Here is a 13,964-nt window from a genome sequence, read left to right as displayed (position 1 = left end):
CAGAACAAACATTGATCGAGATGCGGGACTTTTACGCCGCATACGGACTGAACCAGGACTAAACCAGGACTGAACCCGAACTAAACCAGGACTAAACTAGGACTGAACCAGGACTACACCAGGTCTTCAATTAATCATTAATGTTTTATATAAAAATTAAAAAATTATTATCATCATTATTATTACTATTACTAATCTGCATAAATAAACTCAACTTTACAACATATAAAACATAACCACTATAGAGCCACATCAGCCCCGTTTGAGATTAGAATGTGTTTAACACGGCTTTGCATGTATTTGTTTACATTTTAGAGAAACAAAACTTAAAACCACATGGCTCATTTGCATACACTTCAAGTTCTGAAAAAACAGTTTGCTCTTTGTGCGCTGATGCCGAACTAAAAGACACGACTCAGTGGAATATTGGTGTTCTTTCTGTGACAGAGGTATGCTGATGATGCATACATGTGTGAAATAGTTGACGGATCAAAACCTGGGTTAGTTAGGAGCACTGTAAAAAAACACACTTTTGACGCTCCCAAAATCATGTTGTCTGAGATCACTATTTTCGGTCCAAAACGATAGAGTAAAACTGAGTAAAAGCTTAGTGGATGTAGAGCATCGTTTCACAAACCATTTTCAAAACAGTTTGAGTATTTGACTTTGCACTATACACTGTTAATGATCAGGTTCATTTAGGTACATTTTAAGTCACTGAGCACAGCACATGGGGCAACAGCTGGCACTTCTCCTGTCACCATGTGCCTTACAGTTTACCTGTACTGCCTATGCCATAGGCTTTGTCTGCCTGTGTAACAAAGATGTCCTCCTTCTTGTGTGACATACATGTATTCAAACACATGTAGACATATTCCATTTCCATCTGAACAAGAGCTCAAAAAATAATTGGAATCTAAAAGACTCATCTTAATCTCAACTGTGAACCTCATCTGAGATAGGTACATACTCCTGTATTTTTTGTCTTGGCATGATCGACAGAAACGCTGACAGCAACTTTTTAAAATACTCTTATCAGATTCCCTTACGCACAGACGCTGAACCGTGAACAAAATATAATCAAAAAACAAAGACAACACAGTGATGGGGAAAAGTCAAGGCACCAAAGCGCCGACAGGTTGGTAATGAAAAAGGATGAATTGGTAAAAGCATGGCAGATAGAGACAGAGGGGAGAGACAGACATCTTGGCACATGGCTGAGAGCAGAATACCACACCATCCTAGCGCCTGTTTGACTTTAATGATGCCACGTGGGACGACATGAGAGGTGCTGGAGGCATTGCGCGGCGCTACAGAGGGAGCTGGTAATTGGGACGTGAGTACAGAGGTGTAGTCATGTCAGTGATTTGGGATTATGCTAAGAAGAAGAAGGAGTGGTGAGGGGCTTGCCTACGTGCTGTTTTGTGGCATGGGGACAGCTTTTCCTCTCACATGACAGGCCAATCAGCAGAGATGCGTGTGTGAGTGTGTGTATGCCATGTTAGCGGTCTGTGTTGGATAGATATCTGTCAGATCAGCAGTGGTGGAAGAAGTACAGAGTTTTGTTACTCCAGTAAAAGTACAGATACAGGGGCAAACCATGACTTGCTAAAAAAGTAAAAGTATCACTTGAAAAAATCTAAAAGTAAATGTATGTGATATGTAATAGATAACCCTATGTCATGTCAATCATTATTTTATCTTTACACTGCTTCTCCTTACAACCACCTATATATAACTGAGATACATTTATATTTCTATATTTTATTTTTACTTGTTCAAATACATGTGTATAATTATGCCTTATTGACACCAGCCTTTTTCTATTTTTGCTATTTGTTCTGAAAGTGTTATTACCATTTATATTTTTGCACTTTGTTAATATAATATATTGTGATGTTTAAGCAGCTGTTTCCAAATAATTTCCAAGTTAATCTGTAAAATTTGTATTCCACATCAATTTGAAAAACTATTAAGAAGTCAAATATAACCCTGATAAATAAATTAGCAGATTTTTTTTTTTTTGTCATCAGATGGCACTGAATCTGTTTAATTTTTCTGGTCATTTTTACTCGTCGATGTCTGTTAAACTTGGGACATTCAATATTTTCAGGCAAGACATCACCAAGAAAAAATGTGTCTACTTTTCAGTACATATGCAGGATCTCAAATGTAGTGTAAAGTAAAAGTACTGTAAATACAGTACATTTACTTGAATACTTTGTTACCTTCCACCACTGTAGACCAGCCTCCCTCCTATAAAATGCCTGTAAAAAGCCCTGACAAAAGAGTGGAGCGCAGACTCTAGCATTGAATAATACATCATAGTGATTCAAACAGGCATGCTTTACTCTGTGTGTGTGTTTATGAAGTGTGCATGTGTGCGTCTATATCTGGCACGCCACTTGGAGCTGCTCACACAAAAAATTGCATTTGAAGACTCCAGGGAAATATGTTCCAGGTCTGACCAATATGAGGCAGAAAGTAGTAGCTGCTGCTGTAGTGAGCAGTGTTGTGAAATGAAACAAAGCAAATCAGCGGTGAAGCCTAAGAGGGCTATACATAATTTAATAGGAGCTAAACAGTTAATGACATAATGGAAGGACACAGGGCTCCGTCAGGCACGGGCTCTGGCTTATATGGGAAAGACTGCAGACTCTTGTGGTTTGCTATAGGAAGCACAGGCATTGTACAGAAGAGGGAGAGACACAACGAAGGATGATTTTATTGTCCCACATATGGACTGACACATTTTCACACACTTAAATCAAATCAGACATATAATCAGCATGCAACTGCACTGTAAAAGGAACTCTAATCACAAACAAAGAGCCTTGTGCAGCTATGACCTTAAACACAGTAAATAAATGGTATATTGATTGAATTATATGCCTACATCTGTAGCAGACAGATACCATTTATAATCAAATGTGTGTTCTTTTGATATTCTAAGAAAAGTATCTTCTGTAGTGGATTGAAGCACAAAAACAGGTCATAACACTTGAGTTCTTGTAAAAACACTCCCTGATGGGCATTGCCAATGGTTCCATGCTGAGCATGTTCTCAATTCAAAGAGGACTCTTTAGAAAACAGGTTAAATCACAACATGCAGATACCAGGTGTTCGAACAAAGCAAAGACACTTTCTGTACACTTCACACGTGGCCCACTGCTGGTTTGAGAGAGCTATGAAGCATCCTGAACATACATTTTATTTAAAGATGCCTTATGGGCAGTGTTGGGAAGTAACTCAATACATCTACCACAAATAGTACATATTCTGAATATTTATTTTGACTTTTCCGGTACAGTTCCTTTGGCTCTGAACTGCATGGTATTAGTTAGAAAAAAAGAAAACATACATTTTAATTCAGATATTCAGTATTCTCTAATTAAATGCATTTTCAAAGTGTACTTCCCATCACTGGTTATGGGACTTGTTCTGCTGGAGGGTCCACCATTTGTTTGTCTCCTTGGAGATAATATTGCTTTGCCTGGAAAGTTTTGCATTAAAAGCATCTGTCCGGTATTTATTATTTTATGGCAAAGAAATTTAAAAAAAAATCTACATATATCTTATTCTGAGTGAAAAGTATAACCTGTAACTTGACCTGATGGCAAACAGATGACAGACCGTCCATTTTATTCTTTTGTACTCATTTATTGTTTCAGTTTGTTGATTTGACTGAATGATTTTGTTTTTGGTTGTGTTGTTTGGTTTTACTGTTTTAATTTATCTTTATTGTTTTCATTTTACTAAAGCAACTACTAAATTTGCTCATTGTGTATTTGACCACCATGTGCAGCACTTTGGAAGCAGCTTTGTTTATAAAATGTGCAGTAGAAATGAACTGAACTGGATCTTAGTGAGGAAATCATGCCTGTGGATATATTGTTAATTTGTGAAGGAAAATGAGTCCTAATTTCCTCTGAGCTTAAACCATTATTGTTGCTTATTCCTGACATATACTTCCTGCACAGATCTACAAAAGCAGTACAGGCCAAAGGTTTTTGAAGTGAGCGATGTTGTCTCTGATGCCACAGTCAAACAAATGCATCACTATTAGCGGTCATGTGACAGAGGCGTGTTTCTGAAGGATCACCCCAATTAACTCGCCCATGGCCTTTTGGTGACAAGCCTTCTAATTAGTGAGAAGTATCCATCTGTGGCTAGAGTAAAGAAATGCTCACGAGAGGCTTATTACAGAGGGGGCCTCAAAGAGTGGTCCTCATGCATAATTAACAGTCATTAAACAACAGGAGATTGTGGTGAATACAAAGGTAACAGCATGGTTGACATGAAAGGGGCAATACATAGTAGAACGCATTCAGTTTTAAGACAATTGCATTATATCTGTCTAGGTACTGCTCTGTGATTTGCAATAGTTTTATGCCAGATGCCCTGGTTGCACTGATTCTAAAATTCCAGTTTGATTTTAAGGACAGGCAGTTTTAAATACCACTTTATTAGACAGCAGAATGACATATTAGCATAAATAATAGTATTATGCAGAATTTGTGTATTAAACGTGTGTGAATGAAACAAAATACAACTCCAGGTATACAACATTATATCATAGATCAGAAGCGGCCCTTTTAAATAGCAATTAGAATATGTATCATTATATATTTGAATTTAGTCATTAAAATCACACTGTGCAGTTTATCCAGTGTATTCATAATAACCAAATATATGTCTTTTTATTATAATTTTAGGTGTTTATTTTAGTACTTGTAATACATTTCTAGTGCTTTTTTTATTATTATCCTTGTAGGGAAATTGTCTTGTGCATTTCACCCATCCTTTCAGGAGCAATGGGCAGCACATGGGGTGCCTGGGGACTCATCTTTATGATCTTGTTGCTGGGTTTGGTCAGGACTACCTAGCTGGAGGATTTTACCTACAGTATGGTGCATGTTTCTTGCACCATAGGTTGCCTTTTTAAATTTTTTGTACCATCTTTTTAAATTATTTGTTTTTGTTTCACCCTTGGGTCTTCAAAGAAAACAAAGTATTTGCCATATTAACATGTAAACATTGTATTATTATGAACTGAGTAAGTTGCATTTGGATTGATAATGTGGAGTTTTTTTTATCACTTCTTTTCATATCTCTAATGCTCAGTTTTCTCTTTTGGCCCGTCACTTTGTCACTTGAGAGTGGACATCTGCGGAGTGTTTTTCCCATCCCTATAAAAACAGTTGGTGTGAATGTGGTGTTAAAATGATTAATGGATATCTGTCATCACTCTCCGTAGTCTTCATCGCTCATTTGTTTATAGAAAATGTCGAGAGAGGATTTGAGTCTTTTTGTTTGGTCCCCTGTAGTGTGGATCTGTGACTCAGTGCTCCTTGGCCCCAAAGGCTTTGTCACACTGTTATAATGAAGTGAGCTGTCGGCAACTGTCAAAGGGTGTTAAGGAAAAATTTAAAATCATGTCTCGTCTCGTTTTTAAACAAGAAAACAGAATTACAGGGTGGCCGAGGTTTCAGTCCATGTGTTAGCGTTGAGAAAAAACATCACTTATGTTCCCTGCCAAGAAGCTATTACTCACTTAAAGGGATTTGTATTTAATGCTCGGCTCACCTATTCTGCAATATAAAGCATGCAGTTAGCTTTTATCAGTAAATGTCCATGCGCATTGTACGATGTGTTATATATGCATTTATAAATCTATTCATATTATTTTCAAGCGGAACTGGGTTGACAAACAGAAGTAAAACAAGAGTGACTTTAGTATCTATATGAACCTGTGCCCAAAAAGGTGATTTTAGAAGAGTGATATTCCCAGTGTTATGCCATTATTTTACCTGAATAGTAATATATAGTATAGTAGTTGGTTCTGGCATGAAAGGTTCATTTTGTAACCTTTCTGGTGGAGGGTCCGTCAAATGGGTTTCACAGTATGGTATTAAATGTTTTTGTCTTCATGGAGACCAAACTAGACCAAGTTACAGGTTAGATCTGTGGAGAAGCAACCCCACACACAGTCAGAATGCCTGTTTTTCTAGATATTTTTGAGCTGTAAAGAAGAGCTGTTTAATGTCATACTATGGAACATCAGTTTTTAATTTCAAGATTATTTGGTAAATCTGTAACGTTATATATATTTTTAGATCATATTATAACCTAGCCAGGCTGGCCCCACCTAGTGCCTCCACTCAATTTCATTTCTCACCAGCGACTAGGTCAGGAATCGGAATACACTAGACAGTTTGCTAAAACCCCGGAAGTGTGAGTTTGGGCACCAGCCAATCAGTAAAGAGTCATACATTCTGTGTTGGCAATGTATCCCTAGATCGAGGATTTAAAGCCAGAAGAAAGAGAATGTTCGATGAGTGTTATCAAAGGGAAAGACATTATTGCCCTTCTTCCTACGGGATTTGGGAAAAACTAATATACTAGTTAGCCCCGTTAGCCGCGTATTACATACATCACGACCAAATAGCAGTGATTGGTTAAAAAAAATTGGTTGAAAAAAGTACCCGCCTTCCGTCAAGCAAATTAATTCTAACGCTGCGAGGTCAGACGGTTTCTATGAAGTGAAACCGGCTGATGAATAAGGCTAATTATAAGAATAAACCAAGAATAAAAAAAAAAATTAAAAAAAAAATATTTTGACCATTTTAGATGCAGAATTAGCTTCAGCGATTTCATTTGACCAAACATGTAAACCTAAACCTAATGCTGTTTGTTTACTTCACCTTACTTTATCATTTAGTTTGTTTTCATGAAAGTGTTCACAAAGTACATCAATGATAATAATCTGACATTATGTAAATTATCACATAAAAATCTGATATGGTCACATCCCTACAACTCAACTAACTTCACCATCAATCCAGTGCAGAAAATCAAAACTTGAAACACAAAATGATCTTTTCCTGTGTGCTGAGACAAAAGATCATTTTGGATATTACAGCACTTTAGCCTCTATTTCCTTGTAAATTGCCTCTGCTTTATATTGACTCAGTATTGACAGTCTGTGCAGGCCTAACAGACCCGATCTGGGCTCTGCAAATTAATTCAACGTTCCATTTTATCACTGCGTCTCTGAACAAGATGGATGGCCCCGACAGAAAAGATACAGGCTGTGAATTGATTCCAATCACTCTCACATCATCCACAAGCACAGCCGTTTGAATGTTATAATTTCATACATTTTTCCTTTTTCCTTCGCTCCTATAGATAAACCTGCTGCGGAGAATGAGGGTCACCGGCCTAATTACGCAGGGTGCCAAGCGGATCGGCAGCCCAGAGTACGTCAAGTCTTACAAAGTAGCCTACAGTGACGACGGGAAGACATGGCGGACATATAAAGCGAAGGGCAAAGACGATGATATGGTAAGACACTGCAGCCATCAGTGATCCCCATAGACTTTCACAGACAACAACACACACATAGTGAACAGAACCAAGGACGAGCTGGAGGACATGATGAGATGGCTTTTTAATTAGCTAGCGCACACCGGGGCCTGTCTCTCCGCCCCTGCCGTACCCCCCTCTCCACTTTTATGACTTCTAGATTGAATTTTTATACTATTTGGGGATGAACGGCCACCAAACAGGCCTCACAGCATTCTATCATCTCTGACAGCGAACTGCGCCTGTCCTCCATTTGGCTGGGCTTCCCGAAAGACCACGACCTCCAAATTTCTCTGTAAATTTATTACGCACAACAATAGCCAGGGTAGTTCTCGTTTTTTCTGAGTTGCATTTAATCTAATAGAAGCCCTGAGGTATATATATTTTTTATTCAGGACAATATAATAAAACATTAAACATAGAATAATAATAAACAAGACACAAAAAATATAAAACAACAAACCTCACATCCCTAGTCCACCCATTCCCCCCAATCACACAAATAAACTAAACATGGCATAAGAAAGCCTGTAGTATGTTTGTAAAATGACATTGTTCCAAAGATGGTCCCAAAAATTACTATACTATGGAATTTATGAAGCAGTTATAACACATTTTAAAATTACGAGCTATTATTTTGATTATATGGGAAATTTATAGCCAATTTTCCTTTTTCATTAACAAAAATTCAGGTGTTAACGTTTTGCATACCCTCTTTTTAACCAAGCAATTAGCAACTATAAAAGACAAGCAAATGCCGAGAATTTGTTATGCTCAATACATATTTAAATAAATTACTGTCTTCTGGTAATGATACTTGCTTTAATTAAAATAACATTTATGAACCACAACCATTCACTCATTTAATTATAAAATCATCAAATTATACTTTCTTAGTTTGCAGAATATGAAACTGAAATATTGTTATCTTACCTCTAAACTGCATCTGCGTTTTATTTCAGTACAGAATAGGCTTGTGGTGAGTGACTAAAAGCTTTTAAGTTTGAGCATACTTTACTTATGGCACAGTAAAATACATGGCATTTTCTCTTCCTCTCGTTTTTTTACAGTGATGTATTATGCATCAGTGCTAATCTCAGGTCATTCGGATAAAACACTCCAGAAGGTAAAGTAGCATAATTGGACCACTAATTTAGACCACACCACTGTTCTTATAAATTACAAGCTCAAATGGTGCGAAAAATTGTCTATTTTTCCCGGTAATTCTAGCTCATTGACCTTGAATGACAGCAATTTGTTGAGCGTGGAGTAGTCACTAGAGACAGTGGCAGACAGACTAGTTACATCACTGAAACAGAAAAAATCCCTTTAAATGCTTTTCTATTTTATGTTTCAGATTTTCAGAGGAAATGTGGACAACAACGCCCCATCGGCCAACTCCTTTACTCCTCCCATTGAGGCCCAGTATGTGCGGATTTACCCACAAGTCTGCAGGAGGCACTGTACTCTACGCATGGAGCTACTTGGGTGTGAGCTGTCAGGTAATTGTCTTTGTAATACTTCACTGTCAATGTAAGGTTAACACAGGTTTTAGTCAGTCCTCATCTTAAATAAATGGAGGAGGCCATTCAGGAAGAGCATTCAGGGCAAAATGTTTAAAGGAAATGTAAATGACTGAGCAACAGTTTACAGCCTTGAAAGGATGTTTGTCATCTGTGACCATATATTTGGAGGATGTAGTTGGAGTTTTCAGGTCTGCTCAAACTGTTGCAGTAAATAAAACTAGTCTTTGTAAATGAGTCTGCACAAGTCTGTCACTGGTTGTGTTCATGCTAGTGGATAGAAAGCAATACTTATTATCTTCATGCTTTTCACCTGGACACCCAGAATGCACCAGGGGATACGTGCTCTGCTGTTATGCTCACATGTAGCAGTGCAGGAGCTCTAGCCACTCAGACAATTAATCATGTTCTCCAATGCAGCTGTTTCTGTTGCTCTTGCAATAGTGAAAACGCACTGCAGCACACTGGTAAATATAACATGTACTGTGTGCATATGTGATGTGTGCTAGGCTGCTCTGAACCCCTGGGGATGAAGTCCGGTCATATCCAGGACTACCAGGTCACAGCCTCCAGTGTCTTCAGGACCCTCAACATGGACATGTTCACGTGGGAGCCCGGGAAGGCCCGCCTGGACAAACAGGGCAAGGTCAACGCCTGGACAGCCGGACGTAGTGACCAGTCTCAGTGGCTACAGGTAATGCTCGGCTCGTCTTCATCAGGTACACAAAAGACCACTGGCCAAAAGGGCTGCTTTCTAGAGTATTGCTCTTCCTTTGACGATTAGCAGTGACTCCCCCAGCATAGTAATTCATGCTATATACATGCCAGTGCATATCAATGGACTCTACCCGGCATCATCGTTGACTGCATAATTGATATACTTTACTGTCTGCTGTGGAGGGTTCTGTATCTTTAAGCTCTAACTCTATTAGCTTTCTTTCATGCCTTCTCCTTAGAAACATTGAGCAGTAGGATGCATTTCCATTTTTCCTTTAATTCCAGTGTATTTGAATAACACTCCCACACGCCTCTGTTGGAAAGTTGAGTCTTGTTATGCTCAGCTGCAGCCCACGCTGTATACACAGTTGGAAGAAAGCAGCCCATCATATTCATTAGAGCAGCTGATGGTTGTGACTGTCTGCTGAAAGGGACAAGACATGGCTCCAAGTGTACTTTACAGCACAATCTCAGCTTGGCTATGAGACTGAGAGATTCATGCAGCTCAAGGGAAGATATCTATCAGGCTCCATCATGCCCACTACGGCTTCACGCAATACCTTATATATTGAATCTTTTCTCCTTTCGTCCTTTTAGGGTAAAAGACCATAAATACCTTTGCAAGTTGCTGCAAGCTGCAAAACAGTATAGAAGCAATCACCATTTGAACGGTCAGAATGATTTCTTTGATTTGGTTCTGAGCACACATGGCCTCTCCTCAGTGACACAGTTCTCTCTGCAGTCACACTGCTCACCCGCTGTTATTGGATTGGTCAGGTCTCCAGTCAGATATGCTGGTTTTACACAGCACACTTTTGCTGAAGGTGAGGTGTTCAGGCACTGTCAGAGGAGACAGGTACTTAGCCAGTCCCAGTCTAGGCCATAGGGCTCGACTAAGCAAAATTGATTGCTGTGGGTAAAAGAAAACTAGTGGTCTCATATTACATGCTGCGCTTGTAGGAGAGGGGAGATGCTATACAGGCGCAGCCAGAAAATCAATGGCTTCCTGGGCAGGAGTCCATTTCTACACAGCCGGGCATATAAAATGTCTGTCTCTTTTACACTAGGCCTGTGTAATGTGGGCCTCACAATGAAACTGATATGGATGTTGTTATTGATCATAAGGTAATGACCATACTTACTGTCTTTCTCTGAGTGGTCACAGTGGCAAAGACGTAATTCTCAGCAACATTACGAAATGGGTTTAAAGCTGCTGGATTAATGGAATTAATCAGGGCTAATGACAAATTAAGTATTCCTATTAATCAAGACGACTGCAGAGCTGTGAGTGCTGGCTCCCAGCAAAGGCTTAGCGGACACTAGATTTTAAGCAAAAGGCAAATGGTGTAAGTGTAGCCACTGCTGAAGCGTAGTGTGCACTAATTATCAAAATACATGTTTGTTTGGTTCAGAGCAAATATTTTCATAGATTTATATTCTTACTGGTGGCAAAAAGATGAAAAGAGGAGACAATATGAATGAAATCCTTTTTTATTCATTTTTTTAAGCATAATAATTTAGCACAGCATCAAAGCTGCACATGTTAATTTGCAGTGTTACGTTCTTAGGGCAGAGTGCACTTTCTGTCTAATAAAGTATTTTTTGAATAACCACTTGATTAGCAGATAATAACAGCAGCTACACTTCACAATGACAGTGTGTATGAAAACTTCAGAGAAACCATACAAATGGACTGTTGAGAGTTTGTCTGTCTTGTCAGGAGATAAAATTACTTAGAGGGATACTAAACTATAATCTTTTCAAGATGTTTTCGAGAGAAAAGCCGAAGCTGTCAGACGAAGCTGCCAAGAGTTCCAGCTGGTATAAGCTGATTAGTTAATTACGCACATCAACATGTCCACATAGCAGAAAGTAGTGACCACAGAGACACTGTACTTTTTTTGTTTCACCATGTCAGTGTTGATACAGCTTCAGCTCTGCTTCAAATAAAGACTTGCAGCATGCTGGTAAAGAGGGAAAACAATTATTACATCCATGTTCTCAAATCACATGACATATAAATTTCTTTTATTTTTTAGGTTTATTTTGAAACAATGTTATGAAACAGTGCTCTTTCAAAAAAAAAAATTTTGTCAAACCTGTTTACATTGCGAGATTCCTCACTTCATTTGCAACTTAAAAGTGTGTACCTGACAGGATCTCAAACAACTCCTGTGGTTTGTTGAGCTGTTTTCACACACTATTATCTCGTAAATATGTGTCCTGTGGCCCGTACACACCTCTGTCAATGATCATGTAATGTGAGCTTAGCAGTCACCAGGGCCTATTATGAGAAGATTTACAGTTTATTTTACACATTATTTATTTGTGTAAACCACCCAGAAATGTTTGATGGCAATTGCTGTGAATTCAAGACCCTCAGAATGGTATGGTGTTTCTCCTGTTTGGACTCTAGTCTTAATTAAGCAAAGAGACACACAGCAATTAGGCAAACGAGTGCTGTGGAAGTGGAAACTTTCAGAGGCAGGTGGCGTCTGCTCAGTGGCGTGACCAGGGGACCAGTGTGCCCTAACTCTAACAGTAACTCATGTGCATCCTTTTAGCTCATTCTGTTAGCTCACTCCTGTACAATATTTTCTCTCAAACTAACTCATTTTATAACTTTACATTTATAAATCTTTAAATTTCATGGTATTTTTTACTGTTTACTTCGCAGTTCAAGCATTGCCTTTATTGGACAGTTCGAATTGGTCAGTGGTTAGAGAACCTCGAAAACTGTGCTCCTCCTGATTGGTAATGTAAAATAGTACAGTGGAACAGCAAGGGGTTCTCTGTATTAATGTAATATTTAAGTGTATCTTATATGGAAATACCAGAAATGAATAAAGTGTTATCCAAAAGAAATAATGTTACAATTCGAGTATGCTTGTCTGTTATATTTTTCTAACCCTGGCTAACTTTAATTCTTCTTGGCTTAAGTAGCAACCAGTGCTACTTATAGAATAGTATAAATAGATCTCAACAGCTTATATTTTACAGAAATTTGGTTATGAGCAGTTTCTTACACTGGTCTGGCCCTCCACCATATATCTGAATTTGAATATGGCCCTCAGAAGAGAAAAATTGCTGAGATTAGGCGACCATTAGGAATCTCTGTAATCCTTTGTTGCTATCAAACTGCAACGTAGTCTACTGTATTTGCATGATGCCATTTTCGCCAAGCCTTCTAATCATATAAAACCTCTGATCGAGCTAGCTGTGTTGACGACTAGCTCTTATGTCTTTTAATCAGCAGAATTAGCTTGCTGTTTGTTCACAGTGGAGAATGGCTTTAATTTGTCCCATTGAAACTCAGGGCTCTTCTCGAGTGTTTACGCAGTGAAGATAAAGACTTTCGTTCTTAAAACAGAAATACCGCTTCAGAGAGAGAGAGAGTTGAGCTTTGTGGCATGAAAGGATTTAGGATGGGATTTTGATCATCTGGAATAGTGACTATCATGTCTCTATTTCCAGAACAACAGAGCAGCACTTTGGCAAAGTGGAGATTATAGCAAACTTTCAAGGGGTATGTATCCTCAGTGTCCTTCAAGCCTTGATACTCACAAATGAAGCTATTAGTACCAGTCAGCATGAGACAGGCTCCTCTTTCACCCAGAGCTCTACAGGCACGCCATATTGATTAAGTCACAGCTACGAGGAGGAGGAGGCGTATGTGTGTTCACATAGTGCTACTTTAGGTTCTCTGTCTGTTCTCTTATTGGTTAGTCTCTGTAAGGCTGTGAGTGAGCTGCTGGATTTAGGATGGATAAAGGCAATAGAAATGTACAAAGTATGCATGAATCATTATGCTATTTTCTGATTTATGTTATAATGTTTCCTCATCACATATACCTGTATTTGTGCTTTGTTTCATTCACACATGTTTAACACACAAACCCTGCATTTTTAGGCTGAGTTTTCTCTCAAACAGATTATACTCTGCTCCAGTTTGTGATACCATGTGGTAATACAGGAAGCGCTCCACTGTGTTTTTACCTCCATATATTTTCACTACAATCATTTGGATGATTTCAGCCCTGGAATTGCCTATCTCTACTGAACTAACGGTAAAAGGTAGCCATTAACTTGAAAACAACCACTACATGACATCACAAGCATTTTGAACTTTGTAGATGCAGACAGACTAATAAACCAGGATTTCTCAAAGTTGTGTGAATAAAACAAAACACAACTCTGGTAGGTTTTTGAAGAGGCAACAAAATTCTAACATGGCTTCAAGCTCACAAGAATGCATTTTATGTAATATAGGAACTTTAAAGTCAAAATCATGATCAGGGTACAACCATCACATTGTATGTGACCAGCTTTATGAGATATAGCTTTCTGAATTTATTATAG

The 13,964-nt window shown here is 38.5% G+C and overlaps 1 protein-coding gene across 1 annotated transcript in view; it reads left to right on the top strand.

Annotated features, from left to right (window-relative positions):
* Nucleotides 1–13,964, top strand: part of edil3a (EGF-like repeats and discoidin I-like domains 3a) — a 115,485-nt gene that overhangs the window by 77,040 nt on the left and 24,481 nt on the right. The window contains exons 6-8 of the mRNA XM_020917402.2: nucleotides 7,189–7,344; nucleotides 8,723–8,867; nucleotides 9,398–9,582. Of these exons, the coding sequence (XP_020773061.2) occupies nucleotides 7,189–7,344; nucleotides 8,723–8,867; nucleotides 9,398–9,582 (486 nt within the window). The remainder of the gene's footprint in view (nucleotides 1–7,188; nucleotides 7,345–8,722; nucleotides 8,868–9,397; nucleotides 9,583–13,964) is intronic.

Source organism: Boleophthalmus pectinirostris, unplaced genomic scaffold (genome assembly GCF_026225935.1).
Source record: "Boleophthalmus pectinirostris isolate CB_2022bp ecotype Guang Dong unplaced genomic scaffold, ASM2622593v1 HiC_scaffold_4, whole genome shotgun sequence".
In the NCBI taxonomy this organism is placed as follows: domain Eukaryota; kingdom Metazoa; phylum Chordata; class Actinopteri; order Gobiiformes; family Gobiidae; genus Boleophthalmus; species Boleophthalmus pectinirostris.
Note: the sequence above shows the minus strand (reverse complement) of the source record. Positions and strands in the feature narration are given on the sequence as shown.